Below are 27,268 nucleotides of genomic sequence, written 5' to 3' on the forward strand. Positions count from 1 at the left end.
AATGTCATCTGCTGTTCTACAATGTGAATAAAACTTTTAAAAGAATCTTTACACCCTTCCATACGTACTCCATAGGATAAGATTTTCCCCCTCACTAATCATAGTTGGCACAAAAATGGGGACTTTTTTAAATGCCGAAGTTCCCATTTTTAGAAACTCTTTCTTTTGCAGAGCTGCTATGTATTCTAGATTAAAGTCCATCCAAAGAAATGAAACACAGCAGCTTCCTGAGGACAGGGCACTTTCTGATGCAGCAAAATTCATAGGTAGAAAATGTATGATTTTTTTTTTTTTTTTGATAATTAGGTCTCCAGAGTAATAGATACTTAAGAACAGATTCAGAGATACAATTTAAAATTCGGCTAACAACCTCAGTCACTATGACTTTAAGAAAGGACCTGATCACCGTTACTGTAACAATCAAATATCATTTAATTCCAACTGATGGAGATTTCAAAATTCCTTTTGAAAAGCGCTGTACACACAACACCATGAAAAAGCCACACAGGCTTTGCAAAGCCGAAACTCAGAAACATGAGAAAATAAGAGTGCTATCAGTCCTTGAAGTTGCAAGGGTGTCAACTGACTACAGAGTCTAATGACAAGAATTAATAAACACTATGGGATTAAAAGAAACCACACACATGAAACACACTGTCGTCATCATCTCTAGACTTTTTGCTCATTAAAAAAAAAAATAATGGTAGCCTGGAGATGACACACAGTGCTTGTCTAAAAGATTAGACTGGTTTTGGGGGTTCTGCCTAAAAGGGACCCTGTTGGCAACAACTTGAGCTCACATTTGCAGATCACATTTTCCAAGTCCTCTAGTCAGTGAATTTACCCTTTATTTTTTTAAAAAAAAAGTTGATTAAAAAAAAAAGAAAAAAGTCGACATGATTTAGAATCCAGAGAAGGTCGCTAACGTGGATGTGGACCAGACTGAAACAGCTTCATCGTCTCCGGAGAGAAGTGATATTCCGCACAAAAGAAGATTCTCAGATGCCGTTTTTTGCTTCGTTATTGTTTGTGGCTTGTTTTCTTTGAGCAATAAAGGGGTACATACACTTGTCTGCTCCTAGGAACCGGTACATGCACACGACGGCTTCAAAGGGAGGATGCTGCAAAGGAGAGCCACAGGCGTTAGCGAACGTGGGGGGTTAGTGCAGTGCTGGGGCGGATATGGGGAGACCCAGCGCGAGGGGCCCGTTACCTCTTCATGAATGTCACCATGTACATGAGGCGCGGGGTGCAGATCATGGGCTGGTCGGTGAGGATGGCCTTCATGGCCTGCTTCACGCAGTAGTCGGGCTTCAGCGGGGGCAGGAAAGGCTCGATTTCTTTCCTGCAAGTCATATATGTCAACAGTGCAATTAGGCAAGAACGCGAAATAGGGAAGACCAGCAAGACATATCAAAACATTAACAGTGATGTTATCCGAGCGACAAGATTTGGGATCCATTTTGTTTACTCCATCGTGCTGTTCTGTGCTTCCAAATTTCCCTATGAACACATTTTATGTGCATCGTCTGGAAAACAAAGTGAAAAGCAAAACAAAAAAGGCAAAAACTCAAGTCTGCTTTTCTGTAAAGTGAGTCATGTTTAAAAATGCCTTGAAAGGTATTTCAAATTAGGTTCCATTCTTTTCTTTCAACAGAAAAAGGAGAGGGTGTTTGGCACCGCAAACACTAAACCCAAACAAGATGCCAACTTTTAGTATGAAGTCTAGTTCAAACGACGGTGTGTAAACACTGGCAGAGTCTTCCTGAGTGAAATAAAAGTTGGTGGTGTACTTTCCCAGATGCCTGCATAGGGAAAGCCAAGGTATTTTTCTCGAGGGGGTCTCTGAGGTGAAGTGCATTGAGACATCCCACCTTCAGCTGAATTCAATAAGTTCCCCGTTGAAATATCCTAATAATATAATTTATTTCTTTCACTTTTTCATTGTCCCACCACAGCGTTGGACACCTGCTGTGATGCTAAATAGGAAACAGCTCCTCAGACCCTCAGGAACTGGTCCCTAAGTACCTAAGAGGAAAACACACACACACACACACACACTCTCTCTCTCTCTCTCTCTCTCTCTCTCTCTGGGAAGGAGGCAGAGCTGGAGTCCACTCCCAGCCAGACGGACGGAGTGAGCCCGAGACTGCAATGACTCAAAGCGCCCTCCACCTCCGTGGTAGCTTGGTCAGGTTCAGGATGTGACCAGAGGAAACTTGAGGAACTCGGGAACTCAGTGGTTATCTGCCTTTGCCTTTCAAACTCATCCAAGCAAAGATCTTAAAGTAAGCATGTCTTCACAAGTACCCTCTTAATGACTCACGGTTTTGTTTATTCTGCTTAGCTCGAGTCAGATGTGAGCTGACATTTATATTCCCATATGCCTCCTTTCAAAGTGGGTGGGTATTTCGTTTCATTTCTAGTAAATCTAATCGTGTCTTCTCATCCTGTCAGAGTGACTCTAGCTACATACACTCTCGGCAGAAAAGAGGCTCCCAAATCTGGACTGTAACAGTCCAAGGTCTTTTTAGAAGGAAGGCCATGACTCTTCTGTGGCAGTGACACTGTCTCCCGTCTACACCGAAGTCACCTTTATTTTTACCAACACTAATGTTTACAAAGAAACGAACTCCCAAAGAAATGGCTTCTGAGGAAAACACCAGGTATTTCTGTTTTCTCCCTGAACGTGGACAGAAGCCATGCTTTCGCTGACACCTCTGCAGGCTGACACGAGTGTGGCACCGAAGCTCGCTTGTTAATCAATCTCACGCATGTTGACCAATGAAAAAACTACAGGTTCCCTGGCAAGCGACAGTGAAAGTACGAGGCTGACCACGTTGAAGACCTCATTCCACGGATTCTCCTGCTATGCAATGATGACTTTTAAAACAACTTTTTCTCAGTAGTAAGATAGGTTTCACGGACCTGATCCGACAGCCTCTGAACATGCCAGTGTCCACCAGGTAAGGGCAAACCAACGTTGTTTTAATTCCATCCTTCTCAGCAGCCTTTAACTCGTGGCTCAGGGATTCATGGAAACCCACGACTCCAAATTTACTGGCACAGTAATCCTGAGTGAGACGGAGAGAGGAGGGAAACGGTCGTAGGTACGTGCACAGAGCCCGACCAAACCCAAGCTTCTTCCCTAGTCTAACTCTGGTTACGTGTTTGCTACAAAAGGTTACAGGTGACTAAGCAAAGAAAAGGAAAGCATTTTAAAAGACAGATATCTGATGTGGTTCAGTGCAGAAATAATATTTTCAAAGCAACAGCAGAAACAGATGAACACTTTTTGCCACATCAACGAAGTATCGTATTACTCCGGGGAAGTTACCACAAAGGACTCTATGAAAGCTAACAAGCTGGAGTTAAAAATGGAGACAGCTTCCCTTTGAAGTGTCTGGAAATTTACAAATGGTCTCTTGTTCAGTAACGGAGACTGAAAAGCCAGTTTGTTTAAATTAATGCTAGGAGAACAAAGACAAGCCTAGCTTAGGTTATAAGTTGTTATGATCTGATTCTCATTTTAGGGGGAAGAACAAATGAAAATGATAACTATACCTTGTGAACTTAAACTAGAATGTAACTTAAGGACACGTGGTATAAAAGGAAGTTCTTCTCCATTACCTAACTTTAAATTTAGGAATGGCAACGTGGGGCTATGGAAGTCATCTATTCTGTGTCCTCTGGTGTACGCACGCGGCCATGCTTTCAATCTTACGCTACAGGACAAACAGCACAGGGCCATACACATACATACGCATGTTTTATAATCTGAATATGGTGAAGAACGTACAATGCAGGACACCTCCCATCTGCCATAACCGTCTCATCTGAGGAGCTCACACAAGCGAGCTCGCTTTTGGCAAGTTGACCAAAACAGAAGGTCCACCTTTGGCCTCATTTATCTGTCCCCGTGGCATTGCCACCGCTCTCCATGGCTTTATTTTTGACCCTGTCCCTCCCCACTGTCATCAAGCAAAACTGCTAATGAAAACGGGGCATCCCAAGGAGCAGCCGCTGCCTCCTGACTGCATGCACAAGCCCGTGTAAGGGATTTCATGGCGGAAGACACAGAGCTGCATTTCAACAGCTGGCCCTGGGTTACTGGAGCGCTCCACCAGGCACACAGGTAGAGGGCTTTCGTGAATGGACAGGCGGCAGGGACTCTTTAGGGTTTTAGCGTATTTGTCATGAGATAAAGCGATTGAATGCAGGAAATGCTTTCCGTCCAACAAACCTCTACTCCAGCGGTACTGAACAATCCCAAGGAACTTGCAACTGTCACTATGTGACCGTGATTAATCTCCAGCATGGTCGGAAGAAAAGCCTTCGTGGTCTGCAAGAAAAGGGAGACACGACCTTCAGAACTGACATGATGTGCTTCATCTAAAACCCAACCCAAGATCACAAAACCAGGTTTTACCCCCACGATATTACACTTCCCAATTCATTTATTTGTAAATGAATTTATCAAAAAGAGAAGATCCTTTAAGTGTCTGGCTAACGTCCCACTGTGTCACTGGCATGGCAGGCCTGTTAGAAGCGGTGACCAACAAGATAGTAATACAAGACCCTTTGGGGACAATGTCCAGATGAAAAGAAAGCATCAGTAGAAGGCTCTTTATCACCTTTCAAGTGATACTTATCTGCTAATCTAAATGACTCCCAGGTCAGAGATCTTTTTAGGCTCCTAACACGTTAGCGCAGGCATTTCCCGCTCCGTGAGGCACCTCCTGCCTACAGGTGACTTGTGCTAATGTTTACCTGACAGCTGTATCTACACAGCGATAAACCCGTGAAAAGATGTTCCAGCATCATCATCCAGCATCCGAAGCCTTATGACCAAAGTGTACTAACAGAAGGTAAAGTAGTTTAGGATGCAAAACAAAACAGGGTCAAAGTACAGAAGCATTTTAGTGAACACTGTGTTATGCCAACTTTGCACTAAGGAAAACTTCTGCATGACCACGCTCCACGGTGGAGTATGCTGGGGAGTGAGTGACTTTCCCACAGAGGCAGGTGACCGGCCACGCCATGTAGCAGGGCACGTGACACAAGTTCCAGGGCCGTGAGCCCAGAGGCGGCATGGATCTTATTCACTAAATTCTTTTCTCCCTCTGTCTAGCTCTCTTGCCTTCAAGAGGCAAGGCTGTATTTAAAAAAAAAAAAAAAAAAAAAAAAAAAAAAAGTTACTTCAAATTGCTTAAGATGATCTATGAACTACTCTGCCAGGCTCCCAACAGTTTTATAACCTGCTTCTTAAAAGAAAGCAGCAAAGAGCAATCTGTCTACTGTTGAGTTATAGCCCACTGCCAACACAGCTTCCCATGATTTATGAAGTTAAAAAAACCCAAACACTACACAATGGACTTCAGGAAGAGTTGCATTCCCTTCTCAGAGGATTTCCTGGCCAAGGGATCATTGAAGTTTTACATAAATATCTAATTTGCTATGATAACTTTTGCATGCACAAGATCAAAAACAGTCATTCCATCAACTTTGAAGTTTTTCCATGTTGCGATCCATCACGCATCCAGTTGCCAGCTGGATCTTGGTGACGCGTCCCGAGGTCTTCTCCAATCTGACTCTTGACCATGGAGAAACGCCCCTCGCCCCCAACTCAGACCCCATTTGTCGGGGCCTGAGTGTGGTCACCCACGTGCATGCTTATTCTCACCTGGAAGCTTCACCCACGAGCTCTTCTCTGACAATCTACCCCCCTACGCCCTCCTATGTCATTCTGAGTGTAATATTCATCACCTATTTACAGAGCCTCTTCCGCTTTTCAAAGTGCTTCCGTCCCTGTGCTTCTCTATCAAAGGTAGGTAGGGTATTAAGCCTTTATCTAATCTTATTCTATTCACCATGACTTCGTCCGAATTTCTTTAAGACACATATGGCTGGTACCATTCATCACAACATATAATGATACGTGGTATGGTATTTTGATTTTGTTTGTTTTCCTTTGTCTGGCTGCCCCAGACTAAGCTGGAAGATACAGATTCTTTCAACCATTAGGGGAGGATGTGCTGTGACAGGTGCTGCGGAAGAAAGCGATCAGTACTTCTCACGTACTTTATAGACTTTATAGGCACACTGCAGTATGTGCGACAGACACACGTTTCAGCTTGGTGTTATTTCTTTGTAGTGGTGAGTGGGAATGGGTGGGAATGGGTGGGAATGGGTGGGAATGGGTGGGGTAATTATCATAGCAAGTGATGCCGGCCTGCTTGGTAGCCGAAAAAGGGCAAGCTGTGGTACCGTACGTCCTTACAAGTTCCCCGTTAGGATCTCGAGCTTATTGGTGGCGATTATATTACAGAACCACAATACACGAACGTCACAAAGCAGCTTATATGTTCCGATCCAAACTAGAAGATCCTACCCTTAAATAATCAAGTCTACAAGTCTTAAGTATCTGTTAGGAAGAACTGTTCCCAGATGAGCTAAAAAGCCTAACGTTTACTCTTGATGTTACCCAGAGATCATTTCTAAGCATTGAAAGTTTGCCTCGTGCTGGGAGACAGGGACAGATGGAGCATAAAGGGCCGTGTTTGTAAGTTCTTAAGGATAAGAACTCAGTATGAAATCCCAAGAAATCACACACAGTATAAAACCCCAGAAAGAATTGGCTACTTGGTGACCCGACGAATCCGAGTGACTGACAGTGATGGCTCACGTGGCTAGTGTCCCCTCTCACTCAAGCCGGCGGCTGGCCCTGACTAGAAACACAGACACCGAGTGGGCTGGCTGAAATGACTTCCTGGTATTCACGGGCCACAGTGTCGCCTGCAGGTGTTAAATGACTAATCCAGAGCCCGGCACCACATAAAAGTAGGTGATAGAAGATTAACAAGTTCCTAACGGTTTTTTAAGTTTAATGTGTTGCAAGGGGACAAACCAATGAATGTCCCCTCCTCTGAAATCAGTCGGGTGGTATTCACTTATTCATTCAGAAGTGTTTCTCACACATCTGTTACGTGCAGGTCCTGTATTCCGATCTAGCCAAACAGGGATGGGTAAAATGGTCACGGCTCCGATTCCTGTCTCGAGGCAGAATTTAGCACTTAACACTCTTAAATCCGACATCAGTTCTAGAAGCTGGGTTTGGTGGCTCCCAGCTTCTACAACAAACGAGATTTGGGCTTCTTCCTCCTGTACGCCCTCCCAGTAGTTAACTTACTGGGTTTGTATTTAAAGAAAAAAAAGAGAAAAGAGAAAACAAAAGAATCCATCCAAATAGGGCTAAGTGACTAAACTCTTTTCCAATTGTGGGCTGTAAATGTATTTTTTCAGGGAAAAATACTTCCCTTTAAGTAGCTTGTAAAGTGTGACGTAGGTTTGTTTGTTTTAATATGAAGGTTTTTTTTTTGGGGGGGGCGGTTAGTTAAAAGATAAAAAAGTAGTGTCAGGTCAACGGTTTGTTTAAAATATGTAATTTGTTGCCTGATCAGGAACAAATGTGGCCCCTGTATGAATGAAATCCAATGTGTCACTGCATTTGCTCCATTTCAAGACAAGTCTTAACGTCCTTTATTTAGAAAAGCTGTGCAATGACAGGTCTAACAGTCCAGGGAAAAAGAAGGTGCTGAGGAAACTGGGAGGGGTTGGCTTCGGTACCCAGACTGCTGGGCTTCCAAAGCTGCTGTCAAACACTTGCTCAGCTCCTACTGTGTGCCAGGCGAAGGCCAGCCCGGGATGAGAGCCTGCACATCGGGACCACTCGAGGCTTCTTTGCAAACCCGAGTGTTCAGGGTTCACACTGGTGCCCGAGCCACGTGACTGAGGCCCCCGGCTGTTAATCATTTCCTTTGCTGCCTGAGTGGAGGTGAGCAATTATTGCTCGGGCGTTATTTCCACAAGCAAACTCCTGCCTGACGTCTGGAGCACATTACCAAATAAACTTTGATCAACACTAATTCTACCCCTTACTTTACAAGAAAAATGCCATAAATGGGTGGCTAGAAAGCATCGCCCTTTCAGGAATTTTCCCAAGTAACGTGACTGGTTTTCTTTCCTAATTACTCTTGCCCTCAACAGTCTGGTAGATGACATGTGAGATAGCACAGCATATTCCGGCCTTGACGCAGTTTGACAGCACAAAGAAATCTGGCACTCTGCAATGAATTATTAATGTGCACAAATATTGGAGCATGTACGCGATGGGGACAAGCAGTGAAAGGGGAAGTGCTAGTTGCCATGACACCAGTCAGTTCAAGCTAAGGTTCGTGATCTTTAATTTTATCTCCAAGAGTCGTTAGAAGAACACAAAGGGCAAACCTGAAGCCCACGCCCAAATTCACGTGTGGGCTGCCCTCAGTGAATCTGAGAGTGGCCTCTCAGGTAACTCTCTGAAGGCCAGGGCAGCCATGAGTTCTCCCCTCTAAGGATGGATTACCTGGACCAGCAGTTAGCACCTGGGAAAGGGATCGCTACAGGAAGTACAGGAGCCCATGGTGGTTACCTGGATCCTGAACCTATGTCAGAGAACTGTGCCCCACTGCTGTGTCCTCTCACTGAAATGTCCAAGAAACAAGGGAGGACACCCAGTCCTCACCAAGAAAATACGTAGGGTTCACTCTTGATCGTGGGGGTCTCAAAGTCAGTAACCGACATACACTAATTGGTCTGTGTAGTGAGAGCATTTAGAGTTGGAATGGACCTGAGGATTACCTTATCTGCAAAAGAGAAAACTCTTTAATAATGGACCCTGGCTAAAAAGTGTGGAGATGGACCTGTGATTCCCCATGATTAATTTTTATCACAAGACCCCAATATCATAATCTGCCACCAGCTGACAGGGTTGCTACGTGACTGAAAAAAAAAAGGAAAAAGGACATTCACAAGGAAACTGGCAATTCTTCCTAAACACACTAACAGGTCTAATGTCTCCCGAGCTCCTCGGGGGTCCTCTTCAAAGCACCAGACACTTTGAAAGGTAACTGTAAAGGTCCTATTTAGAATGTAAACGAGAACTTCTTAAACAGGAGTGTGACGTCACATAGAAAAGCCATGTCATATCTTGAGAAATCTCTGAATGTCAGGTTTAGGCCAAATTAACTTCCCACAGTTCCGACGCTCCAGATCCCTCTTGGTTCTCTTAACGACAGATGGCAACGCAGAGCGTGCAGCTGCACTGTCGGGGCAAATGAGCCCGAAGTTAAACAAAAGAGAACGTGAAGAAAAGTGGTATCCGGCAAAGTCTGACTTTTGAAATTCCGAGATTGATGACATTTTAAAGGTGTAGGTAAAACACCCAGAATGTGTTCTCCATACTTGTAAGCAATTCCAGGTTCACGGATACGAACGGGAAAGCAAAGTTAGCTTCTCCCAGGACGAAAGGGGCCTCACACGGAATTGTTTTGCATTTGTGCATTTTCACAACCATCCTGTGGTCAAGTCAAGAAAAGGCATCTTTTCAAAGAACTGTTTTGAAGTGTTTATCTCTGATTTGAACGTCCAAGAAACAGAGTAGGCTTTCTAAAGAGGCCCATAAGTCATATTACGATAAGAGGATCAACACCATCTGCACATATACAGCACAGTTTTCTGACATACGTTTAAGGGTTTTCAGAATCTCCAAATAACGACAATACATACAATTTGAAAAAGATATAATCAAAACTCCACTGAACAAAGAACTGCTAAGTGGACAGTCTCGTGGTGCCCACCCCTTCAGGTGGTCCAACACTTCTCCTTGGGGTCTTGCTCCTTCTGTCTCAATCTCTGTCAGCATCACAACGGAACATACTGCATCTTTACAAGGATAACATGACACCTGGTGGCACCCTTCTCTGAAAATTCAGTCATTGCTCCTGGAAAATTATTGATTCAACAGTACAAACTACTGAAAGCGCTGAAAAAAAATAGTGAACTGTGTTACAAAGGTTAATAGGATAAATCATTAGTGTGTTCAAAGATTAAAAAGTGGCGACATACCTCCAAGCGAACATGGGAAAGGAACACACGGCTAAATATTGACTTTTCATTCTGTAGATTTACAGGTATCTGCTTCATAAATATATTGACCACCAAACTTTAGACATTTCACTTTGACCATAGAAAGGGTTACCTGAACAGTTTTCATCCTAAAATTATCCTCATTTAGGAAGTCAAACCCAAATCTATATTTGCTAGTAATGGACTGGCTTTGAATATTTTACTTGCAGTCGACAGCACAAATTCTGAAATTCATGTAACTGGATCTCAGCTTTGGTTTTTCCCCTTTCCTATCTGGGTGTGTTTGTAGAGACAGAAAGGGACACATTGAGCAACAGAGCCCCAAGATACTGAAGCCTGGAACTACTCTCTCAGACTGAACATGTTCACCAAAATCTCGATCAGACCCACCCCGAATGTCCTCTCTCAGCTAGCAACGAGACTGAAGATGTCAAGTATCAGATTCGTACCAACGTTAGTCGACCATCCTTTTTATTATTCTGTGGAGGCTACAGGGGTCAGTTTGACATTTGCAGGCATCAGCAGTTAATACTTAACACACGCGCACCAGTCTATTCCTACAGTTGCCTGCGACCAAGAAGCTCATAAAAGAGCGAGGCTTTTCAAACGAACACCTATGATGACACCACGGGTTATTCGGCAAAATTAATGCTTCATGAACTGCCTCCCCAATGTGGGAGCGTGGGTTGAACCTACCGAGGCAGAAACTCAGATATCAACATTCCCGTACATTTTGGAGTTTGCTGTGTAGAAATACCCGAAAGGAGTGACTCAAAACTCAATCTGGAAAGTACAACGGCTTTGGGAGTCCAGAAACCACATGGCCCCAACTGCCAATCACCTAACCTCCTGTCACTTGACCTCTCTTAACTTGTTTGTGAGAGGAAAAGGAGATCTCCAAGTTACGACTTCTATCCAGTAGTTTTCTTCTTCGATTCCTACCACACTTTCAAAATACAAGTCGTGACGCTGACGTATCACTTGCCTGAGACTCTCGTAAATGATTCAATAAAGCATCAAGTCCATCGGGGCACTTGCCAGCAGCTGCTGGCCAGTAAAACCATTCATTAAACATTTACATGGTGTCATGGTGGTGCCTTTGAAAATAATGTAACTTGAATTCAGGCCTCTTATGTATTACAAACATTACAAATTATCGGTGAAACAACCATCTCTTTTCTGTGTTTGACTTGAGCCCACGGAAGCTCAGTGCGTTAAAAGAAGCTGTGAACGCCGAGCACTGTTTCTGCTCCACCCCCTGGCTGAGTCCTGGATGATCAAAGGAGTGTTCCAGGTCTCCCTCAAGCTCAGGCCCCTTCCCCCATTTAATAACTCTTTATAGAATAATGAAAATAACCCACAAAGTTGCAGCCACATAGTCTGCTGCTGCACAACAGGTTGTCATTAATCCATTTGCTTTGCCTCAAACTCAAATCACATCTCAGACATTGTAATGAAGACAGCTCTGGCAAAGGGCAGAGGCTTCGTTCTGCTCTAGTGACTGCTAACCACTTCCATGAGGCGTGAGGCGAGCACGCAGGCTCGGCCAGGTGGCAGGACGCCGTCCCCACCCCCACCCCCAGCTTAGCTATGTCCGCACGATCACCTGCCATCACCCCCCGCATTTCCTACTGTAAACCGTTCAAATTCTTCTCCGCTTTCTAGTTTGCTTACTGTGGAGTCTTTACAAGAAATTAAAATCTTTACCGAAATGAACGATAATCAAGAGGTTACTCCTGAACACGTTTCCTTCCCAGGCACGCACAATCACAACTTAGAGTTTACTCACTATGCACGAGGGTCCATGAAGTACCTATACAGTCTTACGCATTGTTTAATTAAAAAAAAAAAAATCTTTGGGAAACTCTTAAAGGAATGGAAGGATTGCAGAAGCCACCTTTTCTATAAATCAGTGGTTCTCAAACTTTGCTACACCTGGGAATCACGTACGGGGTTTTCACTTGCTGTCCAGGCCACAACCCCAGGCTAATTACTCCAGGGAGGGATCAGGCATCAGGAGACAACCTTCCCTGGAGCCAAGAGGAGCTGTGTGTGAGAACCCAGTGTTTTAGAAGAGTATCTCAACCCCAGCACCACCGACGTTTGGGGCCGGGCAGTTTTATGCTGTGCGAGGCGCTGTCCTGTGCTTTGCAGGGTGTTTAGCAGCGTCCGTGGCCTCTACCTACTAGATGCCAGTAACAACCCGACCAGCACTGACAAGCGAAACTGTCTTTAGATGCTGCCAAGTGCCCCGAGGGGGGAGGAGTCCCCCTGAGAGCCACTCTCTGGAAGGAACGTGCACGTTAGCAAGTCAAGTTCCACAGAGCCCAGCAATGATGTGTTCTCACATTGTAGTGACATTTTTCTAGGTTTGGAGGACATTCTGGGCTTTAAAAAAATTTTTAAAATCACAACTTAAAATTGGGCTCAAAAGCCCATCACTTTTCATCTGTATGCCAATATCTTCAAACCACCACTGCATTACTAAGGTAAGAAAGGTCTCTGAAGGACAAGAATGTTGACAACGTATCAGGGGCCAAAAGTGGGGGCGGGGGTCCTGGCCCCCCAGGAACGTCCCTCCAGGCAGCCATCGGGTCCTGGGCAGGAAGAACAGAGCTCTTCAGTGCAGGGCCTCCACTCTGTGCCGAGGGACCTCTGCTTTGGAAACACCACCCGGGCACAGCCACCAAGAACAGTGACAAGAGAGCACCAGGGCTCTTCCTTTTAACACTGGACTGGAACCCAAATCAAAGAATTGAAGCTAGGCCAGGGTGGACCCCAGAGGGCACGGACTGGCATTTTCCTGGTTGACAAGATCTCTAACGGGCTGATTAGCTCGGGGGGGGGGGGAAAAGGTAGGGGGAAGACTAATGAGAAAGCGGGAAGGGAATAAGTATCCAAGAGCCGTTCGTCCTCAAACCTGATGTGCGTAAGGGTCACCTGATGCAGGTTCCGACCCAGCAGGTCTGGGAGCAGCCTGAGGTGGCTTTGCCAGCGTGCGGGTGGCTGTTTTTGGACCAGCGGCTGAGCGTCAGGCTGTACTGCGAGCGGGGGAAACTTGTCTATGCCAAACCTCAAGTGGCTTCAGATCAATTTCTCCTAGAAATTCAGCCAAATAGGCAGACTGATTTCTCCGCCCTCTATTCCACCCGTGTTCTTCGGGACAGGATTTTAGGGGTTAGGAAGCCCCATTCTCCCTTCCCCACACTCTAGCCCCAACAATGTTTATCAGATAAAGGACAGTTCACGTCAACGTCAAGAGCCCGCTGAGCTTTATGACCGACTCTGGGAGTTTACAGACTGACTCCACGCACGATGGCCCTGGGTCGATATTTAGCATTAGCCAGCCCCTCTGCTGTGGTCTCAGTGGTGTGTCCCCCTTAAATTCAGATATTGAAATCCCAACCCCCAAAGTGACGGTATTCAGAGGTGAGGCCTTGGGGGTGATTAGGTCACGAGGGTGGAGGCCTCATGAATGGGATCAGTGCCCCCATCACAGATGCCCCAGAGGGCTCCCTCACCCCTTCCACCACATGAGGTTACAGTAAGGACAGCTGTCTACACACCAGGAAGTGGGTCCTCACCAGGCACCGAATCTGCCGGAGGCTTCATCTTGGACAAACCTCCCAGACTGCGAGAAACACATTTCTGTTGTTTATAAGTCACCCAGACTTCGGTCTTCTGTGATAACAGCCCAAATGCACTCAGACGTCCTCGTCCACATGAACATAAGCTCTCAAAACGAGACCTAGAAAACTTCAAAATCCTTTCCCCTCATCCACAGAGGCTTTGAAAGCTTAGCTTTCAAGACAGGAAATTCAGACCCTTTTTTAGCCTCAGCATGTATCTTTCTTATCTTCCACATTTACCTTTCTGAAGCTTTCATGCTTTGGTAAGCCTGTGAGAAAACCCTACCCAGGAAAAAAATTCCCCCTTTAAAAATCAGATGCTTGGGCCCTAAGTTTGGGTGCCATGATCTGGTCCAAAGTGCACACTTTTGAAAATCCATGATTAGCATGTCCAAAGGCATATGGAGTTATCTGGAATTCTGATCCCATAGATTGTTAGGGAACAGAATGAAGGCTTTACATATCCCAGAAGATAAGTTTAAAACAACAACAACAACAGCAAGACCCTAAAAGGAAAGCACCCTATTACTGACAGTTTGGTACCGAGTATTTATAGAACTTTGTTCAGCCTGCACTTGGAGAAGGGTCCTTTGATTCCCCACTTTTCGTGTCCAGTTTGTCAATGTTGACATGCACACTAGGAAGAGAAGGAAGGAAGCTGAGTGACCAAGGATGTATTACACTACTCTCGATGAAGTAACCACCTTAGAAGAGGACCATGGAAAATTCCCGAAAAAGCACAGATTAAAACACTTGACTTGGGCTTAGGTAATAAAACTCTAGTGTGCTGATGGCTCTTTAGTCTAGACGTTTACATGCTTGTCTAATTTATGGAGCAAACTTTCTGGGGATATTAAGCTAGAGTTAATGAGTCATTGCTAACCTAACCATGCTAATAAAAAAAAAAATCAACATTTGAAGGTAGACTCTTACATTATATCACAGGGCACAGACATAAGTGACTCCCAGGAAGGTCTAGGTGCTTTGAACATGTAGCCCAGATAAGTACAGCAGGTTCTGGAATAACGTCGTTTCATTCATTTCATTATAACGTTGATGAGATGCCCTAGGAACTTCACTCTTGGTTATATCAATTGGTCTATGGCAAAATTGGTTTCGTTACGTCATTTTGCGTAAAGTCGCAGAATCTATCCACCGTGTCAAGTGAGGGCTGGCTGGGTTTGTTGAGGTTCTAACTAAAGCCTAGGACGGGGTCTGGGTCCTAGCTTCTTCCTCCCCCAGCAGTGACCTCAGGCAAGTGCCGTAACCTCTCTGGGTGTGTTTCCTCATCCATAAAAATGGGGATGATGGCTCTACTTAATTCAGAAGAGTGTGAATGAAAGAGCTTTGTGAAATTTAAGTGCTGTGTTGAAGCACAGGAAGTACACACAAGACTCATTAAGCATATATGCACAGGCTATTTTGGTTGTTAAAAGTGCTATCTATTTTTGTTTCTGTTGCTTCTTCAAGTTCCTGCAGTTCCTGGTTCTTACTATGTATGGCTCCCAGGCCTCCTGCCCTCCACTTAGTGCCAGACCACACTTCCTGCAAAAACCCAGCACCTAACCACTAGGAGAGACCTCAGAAACATTGCTGAGCAGCTGCTTCCGCTGTCCAGCCCTCTCCTCCAGAATCCTAGATGGTGCTGGGAAACCCCAAAATGCTTTCCAATAACGGCCCTTTCCAACCCTTTTCTTTAGTCCTGTTTTACTAGGAGCAGAGAGCAACTGTTTTAAAAATATAATACATGACAATGCCTGCCGGAGAAGTGCCCAGCAAATGGAAAAACACAAACAGCACAGAACTACTTGAGAACAGCTTAGTACACCTGATGTTTCCCTGTTTCCCAAGAGATTGTAGAACTAGCTTGTTTTTAAAGAAATCCTCGGGAAATCAGTAGGGGGCAGTATGTTAATTACAATTTGCAGGTGGGAAAATTCAGGCTTTGAATTTTAAGTTTCACTTGTCCTCACAACACCCATGTGCTTACGTAAGTTACACCACAAATATTTTCCCAGTTACACTGATTTGGGAAGTGTTATTTTGAGCCCCATTGTTTAGAATAACACTAAGAAGCTGAACTATGTTAATATTCAAAAATCCCAGGACTAAGCTATTTGAAGGAAAGGCACGAAATTCACATTTTATGCAAGCGGCAAATGAGAGAGAAAACACTGTGGCTTCCCCAAACCCAAACTGCCCGTGTTCTGTGTTAACACGGGCGCCACCTTTCACACCGCTCTGTGTGATCTCTGCGAGTTTCACAGACCAAGTAATGTTTTGTTTCCAAATGTGAATTCGTCGTAAGTGGCTTGTCAGTCGGGCTGACTTGACAGCACTCAAGGTTGCAGCAGTCATTGCCCTTACTTGTTAAATATTCTAGCAGCATTTGCTGAAGTGTTGAAAGTTTTATGATCATTATGAGAGGATATTCAATTTTCCCCCCTCCCGTGGTTCACTTAATTTTACTTTCAGAGCATTTAGGAAAATGGTCCCTGACAGGTGTGAACTTGAGTTTTAAGAGAATCGACAAATAAAGTGAAAAAGAAAAAGGAATTCAAGCATGGGCCATGCTGGGTAAAGCTATTAGCATTCCTGCTATTGAAAGGCATCCCCTCGAGGGCTGCGATGGAGCCTGATGGAGCCTCCTATACCCAGAGATGTAGGTGACCGGAGCTGGCCGGCCAGTGCGGCGGGGGTGGGGATATGAGGGAGTCCCCACGCCACGCTCCCACAAACCTCTGCTCTGGACAGCGTAGTCACAGCACAGGCCATTCTCACAGGCTGCCCTATGGGACTAGCTGTTGGCTTTAACTACTATACATTCTCAAGAAAGAATGAAAAGACTCCATCCTCTGAGTTATTTTCCAGTTATGCTTATGACGGGTTCTCGGCCTAAAAGGAGTTTTTAGGTCAGTTAATAGAAACCTTAAGAAGGGGTTAGTTCTTTGAATAGCTAACTATTACAGTAACTTGAGATAAGACATCGCTAATTAAGCCAAGAGAGATTTAACACATTTTAATCTGATCCCTGGAGTTACAGGCTCAACACATTGGATTTAACCCGTTCAGTGGAGGCCGGGAATGGTCCCCTATTTCTTAAGGACTCTCAGCGTTTGTCATACTCCAAAGATTAGCTACAGAAGGCCCTTCATCTTGGGAACATTACTGGTTGTGTGTGTAGAAGGAAATAAGATAGAAATCCACCCTGCCAGGACACCCCCTAGTGGAATTTCAGCATAGTACAACTTGGGGGTCCAAAAACACCTGGGTATGGAGGACTCTACCACAGGCTGGAAGGGACTTTTCCCAGTGCAGTGGTTATAACTGCACCCCAGACCCGCACCTTCTCCCTGTCATTCACTAAGCATCCCCTAACAAGCCAACTACGCCAACTACACATCTGTGGACACAGGCAGATATCTGGATTAGACAGAAGCAATGTGGCTACTTATCACAATCAAAACAGGCTTAATTGTAGTTTCTGAAAGACCGAGAACAAAAATTTTAGACGAATCTACTATTAATATTCCTTAGCTCCAGAAAAAAAAAACCTTAAATAAAATGGGGCTTCCTGTTTTAAAAATGTATTGTAATTCCCAAGTGAGGTTAGCACTGCTCGAAAGGAATTTTCTGATTGCCACATCTTAGATATAATCAAGTGACTAAAGTCAGTTCACCAGAATTTGCCAAAGATCTTGGAAATCTGAAAAATGATTCTGGTAAAAACCAATTTAAAGGAAGAGAATAAACTGAGCGAGTGGGTGGGAGCAGTTAAGCAGTTAGCCTTGGGGTTTGTAGTTCCTCTCCGGGCCCCCAGGACCCAATCCTGCAATGAATGGCTAAGGATGCCACCAAGGTCACCATTCAGTCCCTCTGAAGCACCTACTCAATCAGTGTTAGCAGTAGCACAGGTAAAAGAATGCTTCCATGTCCTATAGATTAATTTCTACTCGGGCACGTAACTGATAAAGCCCTGGATAGAGACATAACCAGGGGAACACGTGCCAACTTTGTTTCCAGGAACTGAGATAAATAGCACATAATCCAACAAGAGGGCCATGCCCTGAACCACGGATTTGCCACGATTCTACAAGGACAGCCCTTTATACTAAAGACACTATTTAGTCAACATGAAAATATTTTGATGGTGCTGGTTTTTCTCTCTCGGGAGCAGTGATACATTTTGTCTGAACTATTTCACTTTGTCTCCCAGTAAGGCAGTACTCAGTAGTAGAGCAGCTGAGTGTGCGGGGTTCCTTTAGGGCACTGAGGTGTCCAGACCGAGTGGAGTTTAGGGTACACCAGGGGACATACAGGTGATGACCGTGGAAGGCAGGTGGAGATCTGCTTTGGAAGGCCTAAGCTGCCGGGCTAATGAACCTGGACTTCATGCTGAGACAGTATAGTCACGCGAGTGTTTGGGGTAGTTTCTGGTCAGCATAATCTGGGAGCAGGCAGGCACACCACACACGCAAGTCGGCTTAGATAAGCCTAGGTTGGAGAGCAACGGCTGGAAACAGGGTAAGACATTCAGAGACTCCTTCCAGAGTCCCGGCAAGAGGTGATGGAAGCACACAGGTGGAGGCAGGAGTGGAAAGATCTGGATCAAAGTACATGGCAGCAACAGAACAGTCTGGATTTGGTGACCCATGAAGGTGTGCAGGATGGACAGTTACAGATACTGCTACTGTCTCCAAACCTGGTAGTGGTTACACCTGGGAATTCAAGAAGGGTCAAAAGTAGTTCAATTTTGAGACTTGCTGATGTTACGTGCGGGATGAGTAGAACAGATAAGACAGTTGTGTGAACTTGGGAACTGTCACAGAAGTCACAGTTGAAGCCACGGAAATAAAGAGATAACCCAGCTAGAGGTCCACAGCGAGAAGAGGTGTGAGTATGCAATGCTAAGGACTCATTGTATTTCGGAGGGTAGGGAGGTTAAGAGGTTTGACAGGAAGATGGGAAGAGAAGCAGGAAAAAGTGGGTTTATGGAAGCTAAAGTGCGGAGTCTCAGAGATGGCTGACAGGGTCACACTCTGAAAAAAACATCAAGCAGCACATTGGACGTGGTGTGACTTTTTCATGACGTTGGTTACTTAGTAATATCTTCTAAACAACTGAGATAACCAGACCCCAATGAGAACGTGTATCAAAGATGTTGGGAAAGTTTTTATAGGATTGTTTCCTGCTCACACCAGTCATGTAAAGTGCATTTTATCATGCTGATTTCCAATAGCAATCGATGTGGACCCAGCATGGAATCTATCTAATATAGACACTCCACGTTCAATGAGTATGTGACCTTATTTTATGTTAGGAAAGAGGCTATGAAATGACCCTGTTAGGTACCTAGTCTCAGGTGTCCAAGCGCTTGCCATCTAAAGGATGTTTTACTCAGTTGTTCACTGTGACCACAAGAATTAATAAGACCAAGGGTGTCTACCCCACGTCAATTTACAGTTCAAGACATAAAATGTCTTCATTTCTAAGCTCAAACATTTGATTTTTATGCATACGATATTTATTGAATAACAGAAGCCAGATCTGGTATGGACTTAAAAATAGGCCTGAAATTGCAAGTTTTTAGGGGCTATCCTAAGAGAGGCAAACAATGCTCTATAAAATACGCAGTCGAACAATTCTTAATATTCTGGTTTGGAGGAAGAAATATTGGCTATATAGTTTTACATGAATACTTTAGAAATTAAAAAAAAAAACACCTAAATCTAAGAGGCCTTGAACAAAACTAGATTTCTTTAACCAGAGAACAGAAGATTACAGTATTTGAGATTAAAAACTAGTAAATCACAAAAGAACTTGAACAGTAATGATTAGGGACCATTCGTGAGATATTAGGTTCTAATGTCTTTAAGTGCTACATTACTCAGATCTAAGCTGGTGGGCTTTTACTTCTCCTGGATGGATTTTAACTAAATAGACCTTAGACATTTGGATATAGATAAATGCCTAATTCAGTAATTAGTATTTTAAAACTGTGAAACCTTTTAAGTTAAGTGGTCTATTAATTAACTAGCAATTATCTTGTCTGACTACCATATCAATAGAAGTAAATTACCGACTAGCTACTTGACAGATTTAGTCCTTTGCCATGCAAAATCTCTTCAGAACATAAAAGGCCTGCAGTTAAATGCTTTTGCTTCCCCCTTTTGGTTAATCAGGGATCAATTTGTTGCTCAAGTATTAAGGCCAAATGCACAGAAATAGCTCTTTGGTCAGAAAGGATCTTACAGATAAACCTGGTGTTTTAGAAATGGCAAGCTAAGGTCCGACGCCTCCTAAAAAATAACAAGTGTTAATGTTTTGGGGAAAACACGGGTTTGCAGTTCCTGTATGGAGGCCCACTTTCCATATTTCAAAGCAGACCAGAGAGGTATTTTCAAGCTTTTGCATCCCACAAAGATACAGAGAGCCTAAGTGAATGGTTTCTATGATGATGGCAAACTTGAGGTGCATCGCCTTGTATGTACATTCTCCATGGTCTTGTCCTAACCACGACTGTGGCACAGCAGGTTACCTGACGGGGACCTACCCCAAATCTATCACTTCTTTGACTGGGCACCAAGAGAAAGTTCCTCTAAGAGCTGCTGGTGATGGGAGGGGACCGGAAGATGCAGTATCAGAGCAGCACAGGGGGAGGGGGTGAGGGGTGGTGGTGGTGCAGAATACTGCCAAGGAGGGCAGAACCTTCCAGCGTGCACAGAAATAGTAAGAATCCTCTCCTTGAGGCCCCGTCATTGGGAAATAGGAATGGCTGCCAGGCACTCCATTGGAGCTTGATTCACACTGGTGTATCCACGCCAGCCTTCTCAAAGTCACTAGCCTCGTATCGCTGAGCACAGTTAATATGCTACAGTAAAAATGAGCACACAGGCGGGGCAGGGAGAATGGAAAAATTGAGTGGGAAAACAAAAGGAGATACATACAATAACGACTGTGAGCCAGCCCCATTTTGAAATCGCACCAATCTTACCCTGCTTGAACAAGTCCAGCATAATGCTTACCTTCTGAAACCTCAGAAGACAGATACATGCGAGCGGTCTCTGAATAGGTTATCTTCTAAATATTTAAGCAGAAGCCTAGCCTGTATTATCAAACATTTACTGAGTGGCTTACGAGTAGAGTTCTGTGCCAGGCAGGGGAAAACCAACAGATGCATATAATAAACTGCCTTCAGAGAGCTTGCCATCGACTTTGGGATTTCAGGGCACAAAGTCTAAAAAGCGACACCAGAGAGCACATACTATCCACCTAGGGATGGCAATGACAGTAATGGCTGCTAGAGATTCATGGCAGGAAGAGGAGAAGCCTTAGACAAGTCATTCACCTGCAGCTTCATCGGAAAACAAGGGGTTGGGCAAGATGGTCCCCATGGACCCTTGCAGTTCAAATATGCAAAAATGCCAGAAAAGGGCTGGCGTGGGGAGGGAGGGTTCCAGTAAGCACTTGAGCTCGGCCTTTGAAAGTAGTTGGAGTGGAGGAAGATGGCCTTGCCGGCAGGGGGACGAGGATGGGGAAAGCTTTGGAAGTGGCAGCATCCACAGCTTGGCGGCGGATGTCCACATGGTTTTTCATCTCACTTTAACTCTGGGTCAGGACCACCACACTAGTGAGTAGTTCATGAAAACAGACAACAACTGCTACTTAAAAGTCTGGCTCATGACGATCTGTCCAAATGACTGAACAAGTTTTTGCTCTGCTGATCTACTTTTTTTTTTAAAGGTTATGGGGGCAACTTCTTTTCCCTACCTGGATACAGTGAAAAGACCCCCTGGCTATTTTTTTCTGGAAGGAAAGCAGCACGTGCCGATACTGTGCGTCTTCGAACAGTTACCACACACATTTTCACCTCAGAGCATGACTGGGAGGGCAGCTGCATTCTGAGACCATGTAAACCACCCCTACCCCCCACCCCATCACTCCCTGCAAATGATGTGGGTCGTCTTTTACATCTTAATTGCTAGATCTCAACTTCTTAAAAGGTTTTTAAGTCTCGGCACCAAGTCAGAAATTCCAACTCGAAAATGAATTTTCTGACTCAATATTGAAAATAAATTCTTAAGTTTAGATGCTTGGGGGAAAAACAGCTGGAGAATTCAGGAGCCTCCCCTATTTTAATATGAAGTGACGTCATCACTGGCAGGGCTTCCAAGAACTTCCTAAATTGTGTACTTAAGCAACATCTCAAAGCAAAGAAAGGAGTCGGGGAAGGTGGTTTGTTCCTTCTCTCTCTATAGATTCAGCTTCATAATATTTCTACTGGAGATTTGATTTACTTTTCTGCTTAGGTTAGAAAGTAGCCTACTGTTTAAGGCACAAACATCAACTCGCGCATCTTCAAAGCTGAAGCTCTGGCTTGTCTGCACTTAAAATACTCTAAACTGGCTCTCATTTTATACGAGGGCCAGTGAAGAGAAGCTGCTTTCGTCTTCTAAGCATTTAACTGCAGACTGCATGGGATTTCTTTAAAAATCTGGTTGCATTTGAAATTTTACAACCTAGCAAAATCACCATGCAGAGAAAGCAGGCAAGATGGTCAAAGTCCAGAGTATTTTGTGTATGTAAACGTTATGGTCTGGAAAGCAAGCATCATCTCCGTCCAGGTTATCGGAAAAATCCAGTCCTGATGCCTGCGGTTCATAGTAGCCTACTGATGGCTGGACACATGTTTAAGGATGACGAGTTGGCTGGAATCAGCTCGAGTTTCTATGGCACCTTCATCCTTACCATTCTTCAAATGGGAAGACTACAGTCCACCTGGAATTTATGTGTGTCCTCTGTTTTACAGGGTGATTGTTTTACTCATGAACACACAAGATTCTTGATAAACTGTACTGCCCAGTTCATTCAGCGGTACTGGCCTTTATTCATTTGATCTATCCTGTTGTCACTTGCCACCTGTTCTTGTGGACCCTGTGGCAGCAGGATCTTTCATCCACCCCCCACCCTCATTGCACACCACACACACACACACACACACACACACACACACTTAAATTCCCCCACACTGTATCTGGTAATCTTCATTTAAAACATGATATGAGTTAGCTTATGTCATTTATAAGCTCATTTCTAGAGGTTTGGAAATGAATTAAATAAAGTTCAGGTTTGAAAATAGTAATAAAACATTAAAATAAGCTTCTTCCAGGAGCAGAGAAATGGTTTGATAGTCAAGGGGCAACATTATACTAAGTATTTCTAAAGCCAGATTAAGTTTTTAAGCAGTTGCTAAAAAATTAATGAGGTTTAATGTGACCTATTTAGGAGAAACAGTTCTTTGTTGTGTTTGATTAGAAGGCTAATCTGCCTATGGGGGGAAACAAAACAAAACACACCACCCTATCTCCTTACTCTGTCTACAAAACTAAAGGGGGACATACAATGGAGGAAGAAAAGCATCACGTGGATCAACAGCGTGCAGTTCTAGGGCAGAGTTTCACACCCACAATTACTGAGTCAGTTCAGCTGAAAAGCTGGGCTTGGTTTAGTGTTGTCCCCAGAGCGGGAGGAAGCGCTCACCTCTTCATCCTTAGACACTGTAGTGGCTCTGAGGTCCTAACCGTCATCTAGAAGCGGATATGGTGGAAGCCCCTGGTTCACCAGGTCTTACAGCCCCACCGGCTCCCTACGTAGTAACTGCGGTCCTATAAGGGTGACTTCTGTTCTCCTAAGAGAATCACCTTCTCAGCTGAGACGTACTCCCACAGGACCATGCCACAGACACTGCAGATGGTCAGTGGACGTTCAGTGACTGCCAGGGTGGCCTGACCGCTCCCAGGGGACCACAGATGCTGATCTCAGAATCTCTGGCACTTTCCAAAATGTGGCTGAGCAGTAATTTGGAAGCGTAAACTCTGACTTTAGGAATTCATAAGAACAACCAATGTTTTACAAACTCAACAGAAAGTAAAATAAACAAACCCAGGGTTTTATGCTTCCTCTTCTTATTTTTATGGCAATCTTTCAAACTAGTTCAAAACGTTCAGTCCTCTACCCGCTCAAGAAATACTGAATTGGGGGTCGGGGGGTGGGGAGCAAACAGCTATTTGATAGGAACTGGCATACGTTGTAATTCACCAAGGGGAATAGTGAACTGGAAGGAAGCTTTGTGGTGAAAGTGTGCAGGTGGCTTTTAGGCTGGCATTGAAAGGTATACCCTCCTTCCCAACCTTCTCACTGAGTAGGGCCCCACAAGGAAAATAAGGGTGTTTATATTTACCCAGAAGTGTGCGTGGCAATTGACCATCATGGTTCTCTCAATGAGCTCGTCAGGACATTCCAGGAGGTGATGCCCCGAAACCACACCGGCATTATTCACCAAGACTGAGACCTCGCCAACCTCTTTGCGGACCCTTTCGGCCGTCAGGTAGACATTCTCCCTCTTTCCCACATCACAGGTGTAGGTAAAAACCTGCAGGTTACAGTGGGGCAGAATTTCTTCCTCACCATTCCCAGCTGTCCTCAGAAGTCCAGATGAGGGGGGAAAAAATGGAACAAAGAAGGGGGGGGTGGGTTGCAAAACGTGAGTCACAACGGCAATCGGTAGGACAAAGATCACACAAAACAAAAATTCTACAGTGAGCTTCAAGTTTCTCACACTGGAAGGCTTGCCAATGACTGAACTTCCAGCTGCCTTCCTCCCCTAAAAGTCTTGGGGAATTAGAGCAATTTGCTGGAGAACTTTGCTTAGGGGGAAATCATGTAATTGTGACAAGCCCAATACAAGTCAGACCTCATGGGATCGGCTTCCTGGAGCAAAAGACACCTGGAAAGAACTGATCTCAGCCCAGAGAGTAACACCTCCCCCCCAAACACACACATTGTACACTCCTCTTTTTGGGGGGAACAGTGACCAGAAGCAGCTCTTCGGCTTTAGTATGAGAACCCTCAAAACGGAAACTCACCTCAAGGCTCACAAATCAAAATTGTAATTAATAATCTGAATTCATCCAAAGCCAAGAAATGAACCTCAGGTTTCTCATGAAATGTGGAGGTCACATAGGTTTGTTCTAACTGGAGTAGCTGAACCTCCTCTAAGAAAAGCACCCTTACATAAATCAAGTTCATAGGTAAACATGCAATTTTATCACACACGAACTCAATTTAAAAACCAAAATCTGTCCCCTGGAAAACAAATAACTATCTCGTAAGTTTTGGCAGGGGGAACAACAATCTGTATTAGCTACCCTCCATACCAGCGTCGAAAATCCCATGATTTTATTAACCTTTGATGTTCTGACCTAAAAGGCAGGTGCCAATAAGTTTGGTGACAAATGACCAATATGGGGGAGGGGTGGTGCCCAAGTTAATCTTCTCCTTATAGTTCAATGTTTTCCCTGGAAACAAAAAATGTTGTCGAAAAGCAATTGCCACTATCAAATTTCCTGGACCAATACTTATGGTTGGTTATGGTCTCTGCTTTGGTTTTTTTTTTAAAAAAATCTCAGATTCAGGGTAATTGATAAATACACAGAAATGCAGACTTCTTGAGGTTACCAAAAACATGGAATAAATTTACAAAAAAGGCTAAATCCTTCAAGCGCTTCGCCTTGAGAGGCACGGTATCCTTTCAATGGGGCTGAGTATGTAACTAAAGTACTTAACTTATCTCTGGTGAAACAATGTAATTATTTTCTCGTGGATAAAGTTATAGTGAAATCATCAGTGCGGCCCCAGTTTAAGAGGTTCACAGCACAGTAACAGACAGAGGGAGCCAAAAAAAAAAAAGTATACACATTTTAAGATAACACTTCTTAAAACGTGTCTACATTTTTTGGCACCCCCGGGATATTCGTGCATCAATCGGCTCTGAGAACTTCCCAAAGACACTTTAGTTTCCCATCCCAAGGGCGACAGAGGCATTTCTTTAGGATTCAAACTCGTGGTAACAAGTTCCCTCTGCCTTCCCTGTCTTCAGAGGGCTTAGAAACCCCTGTCGGAGAAACCCCCACAGAGAAACCCCTGTCGTCCCCAAAGAGACAGGACCTCGGTGAAGACCAGGGGTTGGCACTTTCCCCCCTCCGAATCCAGGGGTGACCAGGTTCCTTTATCAGGGGCCAAATCCAATCGCAGAAGACCGTGGCGGGGGGTGTTCTCTTCCTCGAGAGCGGGGCTGACCGTGACAGTGGGGTTTCGGGGCCCGACCGGGTGGGGAGCGGGGGCGGGGAGGGGCTTGACCCAACAATGCTCGGGCGCAGGTCCCGGTTACCTTGCAGCGCCGCGGCGTCCGCCGCCTCCAGATCGCGGTAGATGTGGCGCACCATGCCCGCCGTCTCCTCGTTGCTCTGAGTGTTGATGTCCCAGAGCACCAGCAGCGCCCGGCGCCGGGCGAACTCCAGCGCGAAGAGGCGGCCCAGGCCGCTGCCGGCGCCCGTGATCAGGCACACCTGGCCCGCCACGCTCTTCTCCTTGGGCCGCACCAGCCAGCGCGCGGCGGCCAGCACGAACGCCCAGAGCACTTTGAAAGTGACCACGAAGAACTCCACCACGATGTTCATCGCGACGCCCGGGGCCCCGCACGAGCCCAGCGCCCGCGTCCGCGCCCACCCCGCGCCGGGCAGCCCGGCTCCCCGCCCTGGGGCGCTTGTCAGAGCCGCTGAGACCAGACGGCTGCGCCCCGCGCCCGCCCCCGCCCCCGAGGTGCCTGCCTGGCTGGAGTGCGCGGCGCCGCTCCCTGCGTGCGCGGGGCCACTCCCGCTCCGGCTCCGCGCGGTGGCCCCGGGTTGTGCCCGCTGCGGCGGTCGCCCGGCTCGGCGCCTCCTGCCGGCGGCCGCCCGCCCGTCCCGGAGCGCCCGCCTGGCCGGCCGGTCCCGCTGCAGCGGCGGTGACAGCCGCGAGTTAGGCGGCGCGCGCTGCCCTCATGGCCAAGCCGCCGCTGCCCGAGCGTCCCTGGAGCCGGCCCGGTGGCTCCCTCTCACCCCGGGGGAGGGGCGCGCGGCGGCGGGAGTTGTCAACTTGAGCCAAGTTGCGAGAAGGTGGGAGAGTGGGGTGCGGGGCAGCGGGAGCGCCAGCACAGGCGACTCGCTCCGCGCAGGCGAGCGCTGCCCCACAGCTTGTAGCTGCCCCCGCGGTCTCGGGTCCCCCTGCCCTGCACTCCCCGCGGCTGTCACTCGGGCACCGGGCTGCGCAGCGAAGCACCACTTGCAGGTCGGGGCGCTCCTGGCCGCTTCTGAGCGGGATCCACGCTCCTCGCTATATAACCCGCGACCGGGAAGAGCCAGCGGCGGCATCGGCCCTCCCTCCGCTCGGCCCTCCCCGCCCCCGGGCGCACCCCGCCCCCGGCCCAGCCCCCAGCCCGCCCGCCGTCCGCGGAACCGCGGCCGGGCAGCCCCTCTCACATGGCCGTGGCCGCATCCCTCGTTGCACCTCCCTTCGCGGCTCACGCCCCCTGCCGTGGGGTGTCCCGACCTCCGCCTGCCAGGCCCGGAGGTCGGGAGTGTCCCGACCATCCTCCTCCCGCCGTCCGATCCTCGCTAGTCCCTGTCTCTCCACTTTGATTAACCAGGGGACTCTGGACGGCCCGCTCTGTAGTCAGGCGCTGCGAAAGACAGCCCTTTAGGGTGGAGGAACGAAAGGACCTCGGCAGCGCGGCAATGGGGGTGCCGGAGTCGGTGACTGGAGTTGGCAGAGAGCCGAAAAAGTGGTCAAAGCCG

General features: G+C 46.1%; 1 protein-coding gene across 1 annotated transcript; it reads right to left on the reverse strand.

The window, feature by feature from the left end:
• Positions 1-281: 281 nt before the first annotated feature.
• On the reverse strand, positions 282-26,373 carry RDH10 (retinol dehydrogenase 10). Its single transcript, XM_033126406.1, has 6 exons — positions 25,825-26,373; positions 23,836-24,071; positions 4,244-4,342; positions 2,929-3,074; positions 1,214-1,345; positions 282-1,121 (listed from the first exon to the last, which is right to left on the reverse strand). Exons 1-6 carry the CDS (start codon positions 26,111-26,113, stop codon positions 1,079-1,081), a joined length of 945 nt encoding a protein of 314 aa, XP_032982297.1. The 5' UTR covers positions 26,114-26,373; the 3' UTR covers positions 282-1,078.
• Between the last annotated feature and the right edge of the window lie 895 nt (positions 26,374-27,268).

Source organism: Rhinolophus ferrumequinum, chromosome 14, assembly GCF_004115265.2.
Source record: "Rhinolophus ferrumequinum isolate MPI-CBG mRhiFer1 chromosome 14, mRhiFer1_v1.p, whole genome shotgun sequence".
In the NCBI taxonomy this organism is placed as follows: Eukaryota; Metazoa; Chordata; class Mammalia; order Chiroptera; family Rhinolophidae; genus Rhinolophus; species Rhinolophus ferrumequinum.